The sequence below is a fragment of the Stegostoma tigrinum genome, chromosome 1, assembly GCF_030684315.1.
Source record: "Stegostoma tigrinum isolate sSteTig4 chromosome 1, sSteTig4.hap1, whole genome shotgun sequence".
In the NCBI taxonomy this organism is placed as follows: Eukaryota; Metazoa; Chordata; class Chondrichthyes; order Orectolobiformes; family Stegostomatidae; genus Stegostoma; species Stegostoma tigrinum.
In genome coordinates this window covers 105,823,260-105,844,949 of record NC_081354.1, presented here as the reverse complement: position 1 = coordinate 105,844,949, position 21,690 = coordinate 105,823,260, and the positions used below count along the sequence as shown (strand labels likewise).

General features: G+C 38.9%; 1 protein-coding gene across 8 annotated transcripts in view; it reads left to right on the top strand.

Annotated features, from left to right (window-relative positions):
- fryl (furry homolog, like) overlaps positions 1-21,690 on the top strand; it is a 361,259-nt gene that overhangs the window by 134,227 nt on the left and 205,342 nt on the right. For all 8 annotated transcript variants that reach the window (XM_048544223.2, XM_059647684.1, XM_059647683.1 and 5 more), the window contains exons 7-11: positions 7,566-7,646; positions 9,067-9,235; positions 9,988-10,080; positions 11,925-12,023; positions 20,649-20,750. In XM_048544223.2, the coding sequence (XP_048400180.2) occupies positions 7,566-7,646; positions 9,067-9,235; positions 9,988-10,080; positions 11,925-12,023; positions 20,649-20,750 (544 nt within the window). The remainder of the gene's footprint in view (positions 1-7,565; positions 7,647-9,066; positions 9,236-9,987; positions 10,081-11,924; positions 12,024-20,648; positions 20,751-21,690) is intronic.

Here is a 21,690-nt window from a genome sequence, read left to right as displayed (position 1 = left end):
TGCAGGCTGCCTTCACTCCCAGTCTGGATAGCAGTACTCATATGGCACACTGTACCAGTGAACCTTATTTTCTTCCTAGGTGCTGGTCACCATGATTAGGTGATACCCAGATAAAAGACATTCAGAGCAGTTACAGAAATTCTATTTAGCAGGGTGAGCTATGCTGTCTGTCAGAGAGACTGAGCTTAGCCCTAAAACTTGTGAATTTGAGGCTCTGAAATCTCTCTACATCCTCAGTCTAAAGGCTCAAACGAGTACAACGCAATACTGATATTTGTGCATTGCATACAACTAACCCAACTGAACCTTTTTGGTTGCTAATTGACCACTCAAATTACAATGATATTCAGCTTGAATTCTATTGTGCTGGTTTAATGCTGTGACGAATGCAACTGCACAATGTGCTGGTGGAACCATATCTGGAGTTTTGGTCCCCAGATATCATTTCATTGGAAGCAGTTTAGAGAAGGTTTACTAGAATGATTCCTGGTTTGGAAGAATTGTCTTACGAGCAAAGACTGAACGGGTTGGGACTCTATTCACCGGAGTTTAGAAAAATGAGAGGTGATCTCATTGAAACAAAATGGATTCTTAAGGGGCTAGAGAGGGTAAAAGCTGAGAGGATGTTTCCCCTCATGGGAGGGTCTAGGACTAAATGGCATAATCACTGAATGTAGGATCACCACTTAAGACTGACATGAGGAGGAATTTCTTTTCTTAGCATTGAGTGTTTGGAACTCCTTGCCACAGAAAGCTGTGGGGGTCGAGTTTTGTGTATATTTAACAATAGGATAGATTTTTGATTGGTAGGCGCATCGAGAGTTACAGGGAAAACAGTAGGAAAATGAATGAGAGGAATCTTGGATTAGCTATGATCCTATTGAATGGTCGAGCAGGCTTGAGGAGACGAACAGCCTACTCCTATTCTTATTTCTTAAAGTTCCTATGGTGAGATTTCAGAAAGGAATATAATGCAGTGCAGTTAATCCAGGTCTTTATACTAAAATCGTTACCCCATAGCCAGTGCAGAGATAAATTTTTGATTCAAAACTTACTTAACTAATGAAATTTTCAGTTTGGTCATGTGTATTAGTGATGCTACATAGGGACTGACACTGGGGACCACAATTATTTACAATATATTTTAATGACTTAGATGAGGAAAGTGAATGTACTATTGCCAAGTTTGCTGATGAGACAAAAATAGGTAGGAAGGCAAGTGATGAGGATAATGCAGAGAATCTGCAATGGGATAAAGACAAATTGTGAGTGGCTAAAAGCTTTAGCAGATGAAATATAATGTGAGAAAATGAGAGTTTATACGCTTTGGCAAGGACAATAGAGTAGATATATATTATTTAAATGGAGAAAGACTGCAGAAAGCTATGGAACACAGAGAGTTGAGAGTCCTTGTCCATAAATCTCAAAAAGCACCTGTATTCAGCAGGCAAGACAAATGGAATTTTGGCTTGTTTTTCAAAATGAATGGAGTAGAATAGTAGGGAGGTTTTGCTAAAAGTATACAAAGCATTTATCAGACCTCGGTTGGAATACTGTGAGCAGTTTTTGTCCTTTTACCTATGGAGGTATATAATGGCATTAGGAGCAGTGCAGAATAGTTTCAGTAGGCTAATCCCAGGTGCGGAGGGGCTGACTTATGAGAAGAGGTTGAGTAGATTCCTGTACGTGTTGGAATAGACAAATGGGAGGTGGCCTTCTAGAAACAGACAGAGGTCAATGAAAACAAGGAACACTGTGGATGTTGGAAATCTTCGATGAAAAGCAAATTGCTGGAGAAATTCAGCTGGTCTGGCAGCATTGGTGGAGGGAAAGCAAAGTTAACATTTTGCATCCAGTGACCCTTCTTCAGAAGAGGGTGTTGAGGCTGGTTCATAAAGTATATTCAAGGCACAGATTGACAGATTTTTAATCAGTTAGAAAATTAAAGGTTATGGGGAAAAGATAGGAATTTGAAGTTAGGGTTTAACAGATTAGCAATTACATCATTGAATGATGGAACAGATTTGATGGGCTGAATGACCAACTTCTGCTATGTCTTGTGGTCTTACGCAAGACGAACCCTTTCTGAGCATGGACTGAGATTCAGAATCCTAAAAGTCTCCATTGGCAAATGCTTTCTCTAATGGTCCTTGCAAAAGGCTTACCTCCATCTTCTTGAGAACTAAATTCCAGGCTTTCTAGTGCATATATCTTAAAAATTGAACACAAATAAGGAATCCTTAATCTATAAACTCACTCTGAGGCAGGAGTGAGCTATTTTAGTGCTGCATTTTACCCCCTACTGATGACCGGGACAGGTAGCATTATGGGGAAGTTAGCTGGAACTGTTACACTAGATTCATGATAGAAAGGTGGAATATACATTGAACAAAAGTGAGAATAACATAGGCAGTAGAGAAGGTAATTTTTTTTGTCAATTTAACCCATCAGCATGTAGAAAGAGAAAAAGGAACAATAGGAATAAAAGCAACAAAAAGGGTAGACAGAGCAATTGTAATGAGAAGTCACTGGACTGCTTATTCAGAAACCTGGGTAATGTTCTGGATACCTGGGTTCATATCCTGAATTCAATAAAAATTTGAAATTAAGAATCTAATGATAACAATGAAACTATTGTTGATTGTCAGAAAAAAAATCTTGTTCACAATGTCTTTTAAGGAAGGAAACTGTTATCCTTGTTGGCTCTGGTCTACATGGGAGTCCAGATGTACAGCAATGTGGTTGACTCTTAATTGTCCTCCGGGCAATTAGAGATGGCCATAAACCCCTCATCCCATACATGAATGCAAAAAAAAGCATCCTCAGGAGTAACCAAACTAAAAATCTAGGTGTTTATGCTTTGACAAATAGGGATAAAGAGAATCTAAAGTGATTCTACAAATACATTAAAGGCAAAAGAGTAACTGGAGAGAATGGAGCAAAAAGGCTGCCTACATGTGAAACTACAGGAGATGGGTGAGGTACTAGAGTATATCGCACCAGTATTTAGCTAGAGAAATAAACAGTGATATCTTTAAAAGTGTCCCTATTTCAGAGGAGGTGGTGCTGGATGTCTTGAAGCGCATGAAGGTGGATAAATTCCCAGGAGCTGATCAGGTGTATCCCAGAACTTTGTGGGAAGCGAGAGAAATTACTGCTGTGATATCTATATCGTTGATAGCCACGAGTGAGGTGTCCAAAGACTGGACCAAGACTAAGGTGGTGCCATAATTTAAGAAAAATGGTAAAGGAGAAACTGGGGCTATAGACCAGTGAGACTGATGTCAGTGATGCGTTAGTTATTGGAGGGTTTCTGAGGGATATGATTTACATGTATTTGGAAAGGCAAGGACTGATTAGTGATAGCATGGCTTTGTGTGTGGGAAATGATGTTTCACTAATTTAATTGAGTTTTCCAAAGAAGTAGCAAATTGAAAACAGGGGTGGATATTGTCTTTATGGACTTCAGCAAGACACTCAACAGGTTTCGCATGGGAGACTGGTTAATATGGTTAAATCACATGGAATCCAAGGGCTTCTATCTATTTGGATACAAAATTGGCTTGAAGGTAGGAAACAGAGCATGGTGGTGGAGGGTTGTTTTTCGGACTTGAGGCCTGTGACTGTTTGTGTCAGCGAGGATTGTGCAGGTTCCACAGTTTTTTGTCATTTGTATAAATGGTTTGGATGTGAATATAGGAGGAATGGTTGGTAAGTTTGCGGACGACACCAAAATGCCTGTGTAGTGGATAGTGATTGATGTTATCTCGGAGTACAACGGGACCTTGATCAGATGGGCTGAGGAGTGGTGGATGGAGTTTGATTTAGATAAATGTGAGGTATTGCAAAATGGTAAGTTAAATTATGGCAGGACTTATACTATAATGATAAGGTCTTGGGGAGTGTTGCAGGCTCATGGTTCCATGAAGGTGGAATCACAGGTAGACAGAGTAGTGAAGAAGGCATTTGGTACACTGTTTTTGTTGATCATTGCATTGAGTATAGGAGTTGGGATGCCATGTTGAGGCTGTACAGGACATTGTTCAGGCCACTTTTGGAATACTGTGTGCAATTATGGTCTCTGCTACAGAAAAGATATTACATCTGAAAGGGTGCAGAAAAGATTTACGAGGATGTTGGCGTGTTTGAGTTATAGGCTTGGGGCTATTTTCCCTGGCTATTAGGGAAAATAGCTGAGGGGTGACATGATCGAGGTTTATAAAATCATGGGTATATATAGAGTGATTGTCAAGGTTTTTTCTCCAGGGTAGGAAAGTCCAAAACTAGACGGCATAGATTTAAAGTGAGAGGGGAGAGATTTAAAAGGCACCTAAGGGGCAGCGTGTTCATGCAAAGGGTGAAGTATGTATGGAATCAGCTGCCAGAGGAAGTGGTGGAGGTTGATACATTTACAACATTTAAAAGGCATCTGGATGTGTACATGAATTGGAAGGGCTTAGAGGATATAGACCAAATGCTGGTAAAAGGGACTAGATTAGTTTATGATACCTGGTTGAATAAGTTGGACTGAAGGGACTGTTTCCATGCTGGACAACTCCGTGACTCTATGCACAGAATTTGAAACAAAACAATATGGAATCTCGGCTGATTGATTAAAATAGAACATTGTTAAAATAGGTTGATTTATTGTTGTCACATGTACCAGAATGCAATGAGAAGTGTTGTTTGTGTGCTATACAGACATATCATACCATGCAAAGTTCATCAGGAGTGCAGAATACAGTGTTACATCCACAGAGAAGGTACAGAGAGTGAGAGACTGCAAATAACATTTGAGAGCTCCATTCAAATATCTGACAACAACAGAGAAGAAGCTGTTCTTGAACCTATTCATATGTGTATTCAGACTATTATATCTTCTGGAATAGAACATAACAGCGGTGGAAAGGGTCTTTGGTTACATTGGTCACTTTCCTGAGGCAGTGGGACGTATAGATCGAGTCAGTGGGTGGAAGGCTGGTGTATGTGATGGGCTGGCCTGTGTTCGTGACTCTGTAATTTCTTGTGGTCTTGGGAAGAGCAGTTGCCATACCAACCTATGATGCATCCAGATTGGATGCTTCCAGTGGTTGCATGTATAAAAATTGCTCAGAGTCTTTGTGGCTGTACTGAATTTCCTTCGCTTCCAGAGGAAATAGAAATGTTTTTGTGACCTCTGCTTGGCTGGGCTGATCTGAGTTGATTTTATGGATTTTAACAGTTAATTGTCTGAGAGCAGAGTTCAGTTTAACTTGGAGCAGATTCTACCTCTGACAACTGACCAAATAGATGACCAGTAGACCCCTAGCTCTGCTTCGTTTTTCTTATGTGTCTAATTTGTCAACAGACAAGAAAGGGAGTGTACAAATGCTGCAGCTCTTGTTGATAATTAGGGATATTAAATCAGATTGTCTTGAAAATAAAAATATTTTGGTGCTAGCAGGGGTGATTTAAAAAGATGAAAGTAACTTTCTCGGACACATTTATTAATGATGAGCTACAGGTACTCCTTGTAGTTCAGGCTTGTGGAGTGTTTAATGTGGCCCTTAAGCCATTGTTAAAAATACGGCCTGGTGTAGTTGGAAGATTTCACAGGAGCTGCACCTCCAATCAGCGGCTATCTCTCTCCCACATTTGCTGCTGGGAAGCTCACCGGCAGTGAATGTTGAAGGGCATCTGTCTGTGGTTGCGGTAGCAATGTGACATGAGTGGTGTAACTCAGCCTGAGTCCTGGAGCTGGACCAGTTCAGTTCCTGGTTAATGTTTACCCCCCAAGGCATTCATAGTGGGGGATTTATCAGAGCAGTAGCCACTGCAGGGGTTTCAGGCAATCTGCCACATGGAGGCTTGACACATTGGAATAGGAAATCAAGAAAATGGAATTCAATTTTTATATCATGTTCAGCCCTCTTTCAGTCAATATGTTGCTGCTCCCACAAAGGGATCATTCTTTTACTAGATTTTAGTTTACGTATGGAGTAGGTTGCTACTGAAAAATTGGGAAGTATTTGGAAAGCGCTGACTGCAACAAAATTAGATTCAGTTTAAGCCGAATGAAGGAAAATACTAATCGAGGGTAAGTACTTTATTGAAAGATGCACATAGAGCAAGTTCATAAGAGCAGATTGGGAACTTAATAATAGAGTTGTACTTCAACAAGGGGAAAGATATAAATCAATAATCTTTCAATAGTAAAAAAGGGAGTGTGTTGAAAGCTACAGTTCTGTTGATAATTAAGAAATTTAAATTTCCTAGTGTCAAAGATGAATTTGAGAAAAGAATACTTTGCTTACAGGGATGATTGTAAAAAAGATGAAACAAGCCAGAGGCAAAAAGTAGTTTTCTCTGGGGCATATTTGTTATTAATCTGCAGAACACCTTGTAGATGATACCCATTGATGCTACTGCATTTCAATAATCTTATTGAATGATAGAACTAACTGGCTTAGAGGTTCAGATGACCTACTCCTGATTGTAAATTCTATGTTCCTAATAGATTTAGAATGCAAATAAGGTAAGATAGAATAAACGGGCATGTTTTAACTTGCCAGATAAAAGGCAGAGCTGTTACGAACTTGAGAAATGATAGCATTTTTTTTAGTAAGCTAGTCAGATTCTGATAGCGTTAATATCAGTAGACTTTAAATGGGCAGAGGAATTGTAATGAGACATCACAAATTCAGCAAAATCAGAGAAGGAATTGCAGGGTATGCTAGCATATTGTGACCAGAGATACTTTCAAAATTCATATTTTATATTACTCTTTATATCTATTGCATCTAATGTGTTATTGAACCTTGGCTGTATTCCACAACGAGTGAAGTATGAATGCATGGAACATAGTGTGCCAAAAAATTTAACCTAATAATTTTGGCAAGAGAAGGGAACCAAGAATGTTTTTTTTTAAATTCAGTCATGATGCTAAGATGATTGGAAGCTTGCAGTGCACTAACTGTTGAATGTAAGGATTGTAACTTGAGTATTGCAGTTTTAGATTTGTCCATCTATATAGTTTTTATTTAAAAATCCAACATTTATAATTGTCATGCAAATTAATTGTGTAACTGTGTCAAGCTCATGACTGCAGCAATGCTGTAATGTCTTGGAGAATTTTCTTCCGTTCACATGACGGAACAATGCATTTTTTGTTTAAAAACAAAAACAAATGACTACTTTGTGAGTTATGATTTTCTGTTTTGCCTCCCTTAACAAAAACTATTCACGAAAGTTGGAACTGGTGATTTATTTTGCACAATTAAGTTTCTGCATAAAACCCTATATAAATTGGGTTTTTTTTAAAGAACCTTTTGCTTTGCATTAGATGACACAAATGAAATGCATTATGCTTAGCTGCAAGTCTCGATTTGCTGGGTGCAGCACTCTTTAAATGACACATGTTTAATTCAAATAGCATTTTCTTATCCAGTGCAAATGTATTGTTGTATTTTTGGTTCATTTTATAAATCCTAATTTGGATTAATTTTGGAGTTTAAATTTGGTATCAGTTCCAGTTTTAAAAAAAATTCTCTGATCACATTTTGTCTGTCTTTTGTGTTCTTTTGCAGGTATTCAGGACCCAACACTGGGAATATGCACATTATTGCAGATTTATATGCAGAAGTGATTGGTGTTCTTGCACAATCAAAGTAAGGAGATTAATCATTTTTTCAATGTGTAATTTCTTCTGCAATTTTCCGGGTACTAATCTCAAATTCTGCCCAGGACAACTCCCAGACCAGAATCACGAATCAGAGCAGAAAGAGGTTATTCAGCATATTGCTTCTGTGCTGGATTTCTGCAAGCATAGCTCAGCTTGTCTCATTTTCCTTCAGTTTCCCTGTCACCCTCTGCAGCTTTTTTCTATTCCATTTCTTTTTCAAAACAACAAATTAACCTGCTTTCAGATCCTAACCAGTCGTTGTGCAAAACTTGTTGGGCCGAAGGGCCTGTTTCCACACTATAGGGAATCTAATCTAAAACCATTTTTCCTTGTAACGTGTAGTTTTTTTTTCCACTATTCACCTTAAATTGGTGCCCTGTAGTTCCTGATGTTTCCACTAGTGGGAACAGTTTCTCCCCATTTGTATTCAAGCTGTAAAGATTTTTGACAACTCTATCAAATCTCCTCTCAACATTCTTTCTTCTATGTAGAATATGCTAAGATTCTCCGATCTGTGCAGGTAACTGAAATTCCTTATCCCCAGAACCATTCTCGTGGATCTTTTCTGCGTCCTATCTAATGCATTGACATGCTTCCGAAAGTGCAGGACCCAAAATTGGACAGGGTACTCCTGTTGAAGTAGAGTCAGTATTTTGTAAAGGTTCATTATGATCTGTTTGCTTTTGTATTCCATGCTGTGTAAAACTTAAGATCCTATATGCTTTATTAGCCAATTTCTCACAGTTTGTAGGAGCTGAGCTCTTCACTGTTCTTGCAAGAGAAACTGTGATTATTTAGTTTGTGCAGTTGCATTTCTTACCAGTGGTAATCCCCAGGCAGTTGATGGTAACACGATATTTTAATTTGCTATCTTTGTTCCAACAAATTTGGAATACTATCTGTATTATTATGATAGTGTAGTGGTGATATAATTAGGCTAATAATCCAGAGGCCCAGGCTAATGTTGTGGTGAAATAGTGTCAAATCCCACCATGGCAACTAGTAAAATTTGATTCAATAAAAATCTGGAATGAAAAGCCAGATGCTTATATATCTCGTTCCTGTCTGTTAATGTTTGAGTGTGCTTTCACTGCTGTATGTGCACACTGTCTGTGGATTTTATCTGCGGTAATTTTGGATTGCTGTTGACGTTTTATGTGTTCTTTATTCATACATGAAGTTACTAAGGAGTGTTTTTGAAAAAAATCAAAGCAGAAATGTTTGAGAAAACCCTATTTTCAACATGACCAAAATAAATTTCAAGGTGGTTTTATTTGAGTCTCCTGAGCATAATTTCAATTTTCTATATTTGAGTTTGTTGAGTAAGAAGTAATTAACTTCCACTGGGCAGACGTTTGTATTTTCATTTCTAATTATTTGCAGTGCATAAATTCATTCATTTTTAGATTTCAGGCAGTGAGAAAGAAGTTTATGACTGAACTGAAGGAACTACGTCAGAAAGAGCAGAGCCCTCATGTTGTGCAAAGTATTATCAGTTTAATTATGGGAATGAAGTTCTTCCGGGTCAAAATGTATCCTGTTGAAGATTTTGAAGCTTCATTTCAGTTTATGCAGGTAATGTGGACATTTTTATTTTAGCAGTTACTCACTGAAGCATAAATGTGTAATTGACTTTAAAATTCGCCATCTCCTCATGCCTCAAACTTCAAGAATATCTGCATGTTTTCAAGCTACCCATGATTCAAATGAAGAAAACTAGTGAGAGTACACAACATGTTGCTACAACATGGTGTAATATACACAATTTTGGAGAATTGGGACATAACTGGCTGATCAGAAAAGCTTTTCTGATGAAGGGTCTAGGCCTGAAACGTCAGCTTTTGTGTTCCCAAAATGCTGCTTGGCCTGCTGTGTTCATCCAGCTCCACACTTTGTTACAGCAGTGAGATGGTTATTGCTGTGTAAGTGCTGCACTATGGCATTGATAACTCCGTTGATGATAATGATCATTTTGATGATCCCTTGTGTACTAATGCAGAATTAATTGAATTCAAATTTGTCCTGTCTTTGTGGACAAAACATAAAGGGGCAATGTTCCACATTGGATGGTAGATTCCTGTTTTGTAACAGTACTGGAACAGCTTGGTTTGGTAATGTGTTCAGTGCCTTTAGCCATTTCAAGATACCATGTAACAGTGAAAGGAATTGGCTGAGTATTGGCATCTGTGCTGTCGAGGACCTCAGAGAGATACTGAGTCATCACATGGGACTTCTGGTTCAAGGCTCTTTTGAAAGTTAGTCTTCATTTAGTTTTTGATTTTTGTTAGTGGATTCAGAAATATTCAACAAGATATTATCTTTTCTAGGAATGTGCACAATATTTCCATGAAGTGAAAGATAAAGACATAAAACATGCACTTGCTGGACTCTTTGTGGAAATACTGATTCCTGTGGCTGCTGTAAGTATTTTCTTTTCTAAAACAAAGTAAGACAAACACGTAAGCAAATGTAATTTCTCTGCACCACTTTTCTCAAAGTTATGCTTTGGCTACTTTCCTCTTCTGACTTGTAAGAAAGAGCTTTCATAATTTTTGAGACAAATGTTTGAAAGAGTGAAAATAGTGACATGGAATTGATATATAAATTAATAACTTCAAACTCTGTTTAACCGATTGTAGTTTCCTGGTTCATGTACTCGTGACCTCAATGTAACTAACTAGTGCAAACCCCATTTTCAATTCTTTCAAACATAATTTGTCTCTGTAGTTGTCATAATTAGCAATTTACAAAGTAATATAATTATTATATAATAATTTAATAGGTAGTATTTTAATCGTTTAAAGAGAGTGGTTATATCGTTCTATTGTCAAAGAGTAATAAATGAATAAGAAATAAATAATTAATGAGATACTAACTTGTCTGTAATTTATTTAAAGGACTCGTTTATTGTAACTAGTTGTAAAGAGTGGACATGTTTAGACACTAAGCACACAAGTAAATTTTGGAAAATATTTTTGAGAGTGCTAGCTGACATTAGTGGACAGCAAGAAATCTGTCATTCTGCAAAGTTCAGAAGCAGAATTAACAACCCATCATAAAATATTTATTGTAGTTTGTAAGTAAAGAATCAGGGCCACTTAGTAAAAATAACAGAAATCTTCACTTATGAAATAAAAGGCACTTAAACTGGTCAGGGAATAATAATTTAGTGCAGTAACTGCACATACCCTGAATATTGCTGTTTTGTTAGCATCAGAAAAATAACACATCTTAAAATTCTCTTTTTTATAAAAGTTGATTTAAGTAACTATTTTTATTCATAAAACATTGACTTTTACAATTAAAAGAAGTGTGGTATCTTCATCATTAAGTAAATACAAAGTTTGGAATATTTCCTAAGACTGACATGCCAATTATTATTTTGTCACCACCTCTAATTTGGGCTCCCGTTAGAACCAGTTGTCTCTGTATCCAGGGATACATACAGTGTGAAAGACTTAAATGGATTCTTGCCTCCACAACAAGTTACGAAGTTTCAAGTACAAGATCCAGCAGCACCTTTTAATGAGAAACTGAGGATCACTATTCAACTCAGCTTTACCAAAGTTGATTATGTCCTGAGAACTACATTTTCAAATAGCTGCCGTCACAGGCAGAATACAAAACATCTTGAATTATTTTAATCCCACAACTTTCCACGTTCTCTAAGATACGATATAAACAAAGCTGATAGAAATGAGAGCCAGCAGTTGTGGGATGAATCTGCTTAAAATGCTGGTAAAGTTGCATCATTTGCCTCTTGTTATCAGTTACTGAGATGCCAGGAATCCCTGGGACTGTACACTAGGAGGTTGTGATGTGGAAGATGTCTGCACATTCAGGTGTTGAAAAGGATCTTCAATGTAACACAAGAGAAAGAAGGCAGCTCATCACTTTTTCAAGGGCAGTTAGGATGGGTAATAAATGCTGGCCTTGTTAGTGAGAACTGCATCTCAATGAAGAAAAATTTCGCAGAGATAGTAAGAACTGCAGATGCTGGAGTCAGGGATAACACAGTGTGGAGCTGGAGTAACACAGCAGGCCAGCAAGCATCAGAGGAGCAGGAAAGTTGATGTTTCGGGTCGGGACCCATCTTAAGAAAAATGAAGAAGGGTCCTGACTCGAAACATCAACTTCCTGCTCCTCTGCTGCTGCCTAGCCTGTGTTCCTCCAGCTCCACACTGTGTAATCAAAGAATAATTTCTGTTTTCATTGAACCGTATATTTGGAGACTGCACTAATCTTACCAAACTTGGTTGTCTAGGCTGTTAAGAATGAAGTGAATGTCCCATGTCTGAAGAATTTTGTAGAGATGCTCTATCAGACCACCTTTGACCTTTCGTCAAGAAAGAAACATTCTTTGGTAAGTGTAAAATAGCTAGGCTTGTGATGAATGTGATTGCTCCATTGCCATAAACTTCCTCATTTCAAAGTATGTCTTGTAATTTTATATTATAAACAAAATGTAGCAGCTCAAATAGAGTTGCCTAAGCACAGACTAAATCGTGATCTCTCACTCAGTGGAACTAACCGATGGCTAAATTTGACAAACATTCAATATAATTACTTTGGCCTTAGTTTATTTAATTTTAAAATGCAAACTATTTGCTCTGATTTAAAAGGGATCTAAGGGCAACTTTTTCACACACAGGGTGGTATATGTATGGAATGAGCCGCCAGAGGAAGTGATTGAAGCTAGTACAATTTCAACATTTAAAAGGCATCTAGATATTTACATGCATAGGAACGGTTTAGTGGGATAATGGCCAAATGCTGGCAAATGGGACTAGATTAATTTAGGTTATTTGGTCAGTGTGGGCGATTTGAACTGAAGGATCTGCTTCTGTGCTGTACATCTCTATATAACTCTAAGACTGTAAGAGGTAGAAGTGGGAGAGTAACCAATTGAAATTACAATTGTGAATGCAGAGGTACTCATCCAACACTGAGGTTGTGGATAACAAGCCTGCAGGTCCAGATGAACTTCATATAAGGTCTTAAAAGGAGTCACCAATGCAATTAGTGTGTTGGTTTTAATTTTCCAAAACTCATTACATACGGGGTCAGGTTCCTTTACACTGGAAAATAATGTCACTCATTTATTCAGAAGAGAGGGAGGCAGAAAGCAGAAAATAACAGTACAGTTACCTTAACATCTGTTATAAGGAAAATGTTAGATTCGATTATAAGAGATATTATTACAGTGCATTTGGATAAGTTCAAGGCAACATGGCAGAGCCAACATGGTATTGTCAAAGGGAAATCATATTTAACTAATTTATTAGAGTTCTTATGAAGAATTAAGTTTGCTATAGATAAAGGGAAACCATGGATGTGTTGTATTTAAATTTCCAGAAGGCATTTGATAAGGAGCCACCTTAAAGATTATTGTGGAAAATGAAAGCTCATGATTGTAGAGGGTGACATATTGTTATGCATAAAAGATTGGCTAACTAATAGGAAGCAGTGATTTGGAATATGTGGGTTCTTCTCAGGCTGGCAAGATGTAATGTGTGGTGTGCCACAGGGGACCGGATCTCAATTCTTTACAATTTATATGAATATTCATATGAATGATTTGGACATAGGTATTTAAGGTATGGTAGCTGATGACACAAAAATAAGTAGGGAAGTGAGTTGTGAGGGGAACATGAGCCTTATGAGGGTTTTTGATAGTTTAAGTGAGTGTGCAAAGATCTGACAAATGGAAAACAATTGAAACAGTGTCAAATTGTCCATTTTGGCGGCAAGAAAATTTTTTAAAAAGGCACTATTTAAAAGCTGAAAGGCTGCACAGCTGTGAGGCGGAGACAGAGAGAGAGAGATTCGGGTGACATAATGCATGAATTGCAGAAGATTAGTATGCATGTACTGTAAGGAATCAGGAAAACTAATAGAATGTTAAGGTTTACTGAGAGGGGAATTGAATGCAAGGATAGGGAAGTTATGCTTTAGTTATATAGTGCATTGGTGAGACCACATCTGGAGTTCTCTGTTTATGCATTAAAAGCAGTTGAGGTTTACTAGACCAAACATTGGAAGAATAGATTGTTAAATGAGGAAAGGCTTGAAGTGAAGAAAGGTGTTTCTTTTTTCCCCCCGAGGGCTGTGTGACTTGAGAACTCCATGCCTCAATGCAGCGGAATATTTTAAAAGTTTTAAAACCGAGGTAGATTGTCTTGCCTAATGAATCAATCAAAGGTTATTGTGGTAGATGTGAATGTGCAATTCTCAACATAAACAGATCAGCTGAGAGGCTATGACAAACTTAGAAATTGCTGGAAAAGTTCAGAGAGATCTGATAGCATCTGTGGAGAGAAATCGGAGGTAATGTTTTGGATTGAGTGACCCTTCCTCAGAACTCTGAGAGGCTGAGGCACCTACTCCTGCTCCTAGTTTTTATTACCTTAAAAACGGGCAGAGCAGATTCATGGGGTCAGTTGGGTCTACTAAAAAGGACCTGAGGGGTACCATTATTATGCAGAAAGTGATGCGTGTAAGGAACGAGCTGCCAGAGGAAGCAGTGGAAGTGGGTACAGTTGCAATATTCAAAAGGCATCTGGATGGGTATGTGAATAAGAAGGGTTTACAGGGATGTAGACCAAGCACTGGCAAATGGAACGAGGCCAGATTGGGATGTCTGGTTGATGCAAACGAGTTGGATCGAAGTTTCTGTTTCCGTGCTATATGACTATGACTTTACTTCTGCTCCTGTTACATATGTTCTTGTTTCACTTTGCAAGTTCCCCCCTATTGGCTACCTGGCTAATTTTTGTATAATATGTAATTTTCTTAATGATGTCTCTTGTTTAAGACTAATGTATTGATACATGACACAAAAGCAAAGAACTTAATACTGACTCTGAGAATTCTTGTTGGAAAATACTTCCAAGTCTCAGACAAACCATCGACTTGTTACTGTCTCCTTCCTGTCACTAACCTGATATTTTAACCCAACTTGTCATTAACCCTTGAGTCCCGTGACCTTTGCTTTTCATGCTAATTTGCCTCGTAGCATCTTGTCCAAAGGTTTGCTGAAATTCTCATGTAGTGCAACAAACGCACTACCCTCAATCAAGTTAGTTGGGCACCAGATTTCTTTAGCAGGCCATTCTGTGTAATGTTGATTGATCCATGTCCTATGTGACAATTTATCCTGCGTCTCAAGTTTTTCTAATAATTGTTGGAGAGTCATAAGAGATGTACAGCATGGAAACAGACCCTTCATCCAACTTGTTCCTAAATTAATCCAGTCCCATTTACCAGCATTTGGCCAATATCCCTGTAAACCCTTCCTATTCATATACCTATCTAGATGCCGTTTAAATGTTGTAATTGTACCAGCCTCCTCCACTTCCTCTGGGAGCTCAGTCCATACACACACCACCCTCTGTGTGGAAAAGGTTGCCCTTTAGGTTCCCTTTTAAATCATTCCCCTCTCACCTTAAACCTATGCCTTCTGGTTTTGGACTCCTCTGCCTTAGGTAAAAGACTTTGACTATTCACCCTTTCCATGCCCCTCATGATTTTATAAACCCCTGTAGGGTCACTTCTCAGTCTCCAATGCTCCAGGGAAAACAACCCCAGCTTATTCAGCCTCTCCCTATAGCTCAATCTTGTAAATCTTTTCTGAACCCTTTCAAGTTTCACAACTTTCCTGTAGCAGAGAGACCAGAGTAAAATGCAATATTCCAAAAGTAGCTCAACTAATATCCTGTATGGCCACAACATGACTTCCCAACTCCTATATGTAGGAGACTGACCAATAAAGATAAGCATAGTAAATGCCTACTTGTGGACTCCACTTCCAAGGAACTATGAACCTGCGCTAAGTCATTCTTAGATCATGCTCTGTGGATCAAAGATGCTAAAATTCTTAACAGTTCCTCTATCATTATGTTTGTCTCCAATCAATATTGTTTACAATTTCATATCTTGAAAGTTGATGGCATCACCTTCTTTGTGTAGACAGGCTAAGTGGCCATTAAGAAACACTCCATGTTTTTGCCTCCACTCACTTTCCTGCCTTAATTTCTTGATAAGCTCTACTTGATCCTTAGTTATTTTCTTGCTCATCATGCATGTTTACATTTTTAGGTTATTTTTGATATTGCTTGCATGTATTTTTTCTACAGTCAAATTCAAATTTCAAATTTCCTTTTAACACTCCCCAGGCCTTTCGCATAGTTAGATCTTGCGATCTAATAAAACTTGCTTTTGCTTTGTCTTATCCTGTTCTGCATGCTCTTTTCCAAATTGGGGAGTCCCATTTTCTTTGTAGAAGCACATCTGTTCTGAATTCTTTGTTTCCTCCTGGAATACCTTCAACCTTCAATGCCCCAACAGGTGTTTGGAGGTCAGTTGTTCCTGCTCCAAGTAATGGCAGCTCTCATGTCTATGATCTAACCATCATGACTGCTTCAATGATGTCCTGCCCTCCAACATAAGCTGTGTCGTGGGGATATTTGCTAATGGTTGGTGTTTAGTAAAATTCACAGTTCCGCAAGTACAGATGCAATCCAGGTTCACATGCAGGAAAACTTGGACAATTTTCATAGAATCATAGCCTCTTTCAGCACTGTAGGGATTCAGTTAGGCCTATTGAATCTTCATTGACGCTCCAAAGAGCATCCCAGCCAGACTCGCCCACCTTCCTTATCCCTGTACCCTATGTTTCCAATAATTAACCTAGCCTAAACATCTCTGGACACTACTGACAATTTAGCATGGCAAATCCACCTAACTGGCACATCTTTGAACTGTGGGAGGGAACCAGAACACCCAATAGAATCCCTCACAGACGCAGGGAGAGCTCATAAGTTCCCCACAGACAGTCACCCAAGGCTGGAATTGAATCCAGGTCCCTGTAAGGCAGCAGCACAAATTACTGAGCCTTGTTAAGGTTTGGGTTGATAAATGGCAAGTACCATGTAAGCGGCACAAGTGAGAAGCAATGATCATCTCCAAGAGGAGCTAAGCATTTCATCCTGACCGGCCATGACACTATCATCACTTAACCCCTCGCCATCAGCAAATTGAGATTAGTCAGAAACTTAACTGATCTAGCTAAATGAATATTCATTGAAATGAGCAAATATATTTAGGTTAAATCAACTTTTTAAACTCAGATTTTATGAATTTAAAATTTCAATTAAAGGCATTTTTAATTTAACAAATTCTACCTCTTACTGGTGCACCCAGTGCAGTAAAATAATACAGCACAGAATGAGGTCATTTAACGTTCAGCACCTGAGAGTTCTTAGCAGAGCAACTCTCCCTTCTCTTTGCTTGAAGACCAGTAATTAATCCCTCTTAATGCACTCCCTCAATTCCTTTTGCCACCCCATCATCCCAATTATAAAGCAGTCTCTTGCTGGAGCAGTACTTTCTCAACTGATCACTTGGTGGGACGGATATCTGCCAGCCTCTACTACAAGCAAATTTGAAGTGGTGTGGGGGTGGTTGTGCAAGCAGTTTGAAGATACCTGCTAGATTTATTGAATCCCCAAACATTCAAACAAGTCAGCAGGGAAGCACTAAATTCAACACTACAAGGGTATGTTTGTTCTTCTTTATAGCAATAGGCCAGCAAAGGTTGTTTGGGATGCCAGGCACACTGTTGCTAGACCTAGCACCTGGGTGTAGACAGAGACAAATTCAGATCTTTCTTGGCATGAACAGCGTAATACACTATTAATAGCTCACTACTTTAGACTAAGACATGGACACTGGCCTGAAGCAACCCCCTAGACTCCACTTTGACCACCACCATCCTCAGGCAACTCCAGTAAGTCATGGCCTCTGCATTTATCCAGATCACTTGATTGATGATATATGTGCATTTCTTCTCAGGGTTGCTTTCATTAAATATTTGCACATACATACAAAAATATAAAATAGGAGCAGAGGTAGACATTCAGTTCCTCGAACCTGGCCCACCATTCACTAAGATCGTGGCTGATATATATGTGTTTCAAAATCCACTATCTATCTCTAATAATTTTTGGTTCCCTTGCCTAATAATAATATATAGAACATAGAACACAGCACAGTACAGGCCCTTCAGCCCACGATGTTGTGCTGAACTTATACCCTAATCCTAAGGTCTATCTAAGCTCCACCCCTACCTTATACTATCATCCACATGCCTATCTAATAGCCACATAAATGCCCCTAATGAGGCCAACTCCACTGCCCTCTCCGGCAATGCATTCCACACCTTGACCACTGAGTAAAGAACCTACCTCTAATGTCTCCCCAGTATCTACCTGCACTCACTTTAAAACTATGCCCCCTCGTAATAGCTACCTCCACCCTACGAAAAAGTCTCTGGCTGTCTACTCTATCCATACCTCTGATCATTTTGTACACTTCTATCAAGTCACCTTTCATCCTTCGTTGCTCTAAAGAGAAAAGCTTTAGCATGCTCAACCTTTCCTTGTAAGACCTTCCCTCCATTCCAGGCAACATTCTGGTAAATCTCCTCTTTTCCAACGCTTCCACAACTTTCTTGTAATGAGGCGACCGGAACTGGACGCAATACTCCAGATGTGGCCTTTGTATAGCTGGAGCATAACCTCACGGCTCTTGAACTCAATCCCTCTATTAATGAAAGCTGACACACCATACGCCTTCTTAACAACTCTATCCACCTGGGTGGCAGCTTTCAGGGAACTGTGGACTTGAACCCCAAAATCCCTCTGCTCCTCTACAATGCCAAGAATCTTTCCATTAACCCTGTATCCTGCTTTCAAGTTTGTCCTTCCAAAATTAATCACCTCACACTTTTCAGGTTAAACTCCATCTGCCGCTTCTCAACCCAACTCTGCATTCTATCAATGCCCCTTTGTAACCTATAGCGGCCCTCTGCACTATCCACAACTCGACCCACCTTTGTATCATCCATGAACTTACTAATCCACCCTTCTACTCCTACATCCTAATCATTTACAAAAATCACAAATAGAAGAGATTCCAGAACTGATCTTTGTGGCACACCTCGTGTAACTGAGCACGATATTGAATATTTTTCGTCCACCACCACCCTTTGTCTTCTAAGTGTTAGCCAATTCTGAATCCAATCTGCCACATTTCCCCCAATCCCATGCCTCCTTACTTTCTGCATGAGCCTACCATGGGGAACCTTATCAAACGCCTTACTTAAATCTACATATACCTTCATCCACTGCTCTACCTTCATCCACGTGTTTGGTTACCTCTTCAAAGAATTCAATAACATTTGTGAGGCATGATCTACCCCTCGCAAATCTAAGCTGATTATCATGAATCAAACTGTGCCTTTCTGAGTGATCATAAAACCTATCTCTGAGAGCCTTTTCCAATAATTTTCCCACCCTGACGTAATATATCCACCTGTACCTAAAGAAAGACCTTACCTCCGCCTCTTCCTTTGCCAGGAAATTCCAGTATAGTCCGTAAGAGAAAAAAATGCCTTTTGTGTCTGTTCTGAAAGGAGAAATCTTAATTTTAAACCAGAGCCCCCGAGTTCTGTACTGATCCACAAGGGGAAACGCCCTTTCTGTGTGCACCTCATTAAGACCACTCAGGATCTTAGACACTTCAATCAAGTCAACCCCCTCCACTCTTCTGAATTCCAGTGGAAATAAGCCCAGCTGTCCAATGATATCCTCATAAAGGAAACCTATAATCATTTTTCATCTTTGACAAGTGCGGCTTGAGAATGTAGTTAATGAAACTTCTGTTCATCTCGGTTGACACACATGATAGTTTGTGCTTTACACCTTCATTTCTTTCTGCTTTCCCAACCTCTCCCACACAGTAGGGCACTTTTACTGATGTTACAGGCCTTACAAAAAGTTGTGCTTGTATATTTATAGAAATTCAAATTTTTAATGTTGTAAATGCTTTGTGAGTAAAATGCCGATATATTCAGGTCATAAGAGCCCCAAGCCTACAATTTGTCACCTTGGCCACACAGCAGTCAGAGCACAAACTGGACTGGTTTGGTTGTAGTTTGCTGAAACCTCTCTCTTCACTTTGTCCTGTGGTTGCAAAGTGGTGCACTATCACTATATCGAGTCTGTTCTGAAAAGAGAAATCTTAATTTTAAACCAGAACCTACGTTGTCCTCCCTCCAAGTAACTACAGCTATTGATTAAAAACACAACTCTGTTACGATGGATGTTGTATCGTGTGTCCAGTCATACTCAATATATAGCTGATACAAGTAAAATGGATTCTTGGGCAAGATACCTGAAAATTGCCAGCACTTGTAGAAGACATTATTGAGTGAAGCATTGTTGCCAAAAGAGGAGGAAAGTAAAAACCAAGTAGACAGGAAGCACAGACACAGCCAATTCTCTCACCATTCCAAAATATACAAAACAGTTTGTCTCTAGTCACTGCACTGTGCGCCCACTCCTTCTTGCCCATGAACACGCTCCGTTTCTTACCTGCTGTTGCAAGCAGTTGTACACAGCTACAAACAACTACCTGTCTTGCTTGTTGGCCTCCTGACCTTTCAATGGTGGTGTCCAAAGTTGAATGCTTCTGCTGGAGACATCTCACAAAATTGCCAGAGAGGTGCAACTTTATCCAGATATCTTGAGTTTTCTTTGTATCAGAGATAATGGGAACTGCAGATGCTGGAGAATCCAAGATAATAAAGTGTGAAGCTGGATGAACACAGCAGGCCAAGCAGCATCTTAGGAGCACAAAAGCTGACATTTCGAGCCTAGACCCTTCAAGCGTCTAGGCCCAAAACGTCAGCTTTTGTGCTCCTGAGATGCTGCTTGGCCTGCTGTGTTTATCCAGCTTCACACTTTATTATCTTGAGTGTTCTTGTCAATTTGTGAAAGTTGGCATGACCAACATTGTAACTGACTACCAAAACCACATATTTCTATCCTTTTAGAACACATCTGGGTTTCTGCTCGAATTGTGTTTTTTGTAACTATCAATGGTGCTGATTACGGGTGTCATTTCTAGTTTCTGTTTGCCTTCTCAGGCCCTGTACCCATTGGTTACCTGCCTCCTGTGCGTCAGTCAAAAACAATTCTTTCTCAACAACTGGCACATATTCCTTCAGAATTGTCTGTCTCACTTAAAGGTAAGTAATGCGCAATGGACAAAATTAATTTGATCATAAAAAATTATGCAAACTGTCGATTGTTCCACAAGTCATTTATAAAATGAAATTAATGAATAAAAAGGACAGAATGATTTGTGAATTTATGGAGCAATGCCAGCATCCACAGTCTGGTCTTTGGGCGTATGTGTCTGATCCAAATACTGTAATAAAGAATAGGGAATCTTCCAAACACTTGAATTGCAAGAACCCATTTTCTGTCTTTGTTTTTTGTCCTTGTGCTTTGTTTACCCAAACATGGTATTTTCTCAGTCAACCTCTAATTTATTTTTCAAATGAACTGCAAATAACAGGGGGAAAACAAGCTCAGAGGCAATTTACCCAATTTTGACTTTCTGATTATTCGTATTACATCGAGCTTCTCAAAGAAAAAAGTAGCACCAACAGATAAGCAATTAACCTGAATTTTGGCCTCTGTCAGTACTGTTTAGTTCCTCCTTGATGTATCAGATCTGGATTTGAGTATTAGGCTTCCTAAATAATAATTACCTCTCCTGTTTGGATGGTGAGAGATGGCTTTTACTTTGAATTCCAGATATTTCTTTCCTAGAAGCATTTCTTTCTGCATGCTTATCATTTTGTTTATTCGTATTGTTCCACATGGCTGTACATGTGTATGCTGTCTTGTTTTGTCTTGTTGAACTCCCTATTAACTCAGTTTTATGTTAATTTATGCCTGTATGTAGCATCACAAAACCCCCTTGGGAGGGACAAAATGCTTATGATATTAATGGTATGTTTTGTTGTTTGTCATTTTCCAAAAATATTATTTTTAACCATTCAGTTTAACTCCAAGTGTGTTGCAGTGTCTTCTGTTACATTTAACAAAAGCTCTTCAGACTGCTGTTTGTTATACATGCCTCTGTTCATCAAATGCTTTCAAGGATTTAAGTTTGTGCTT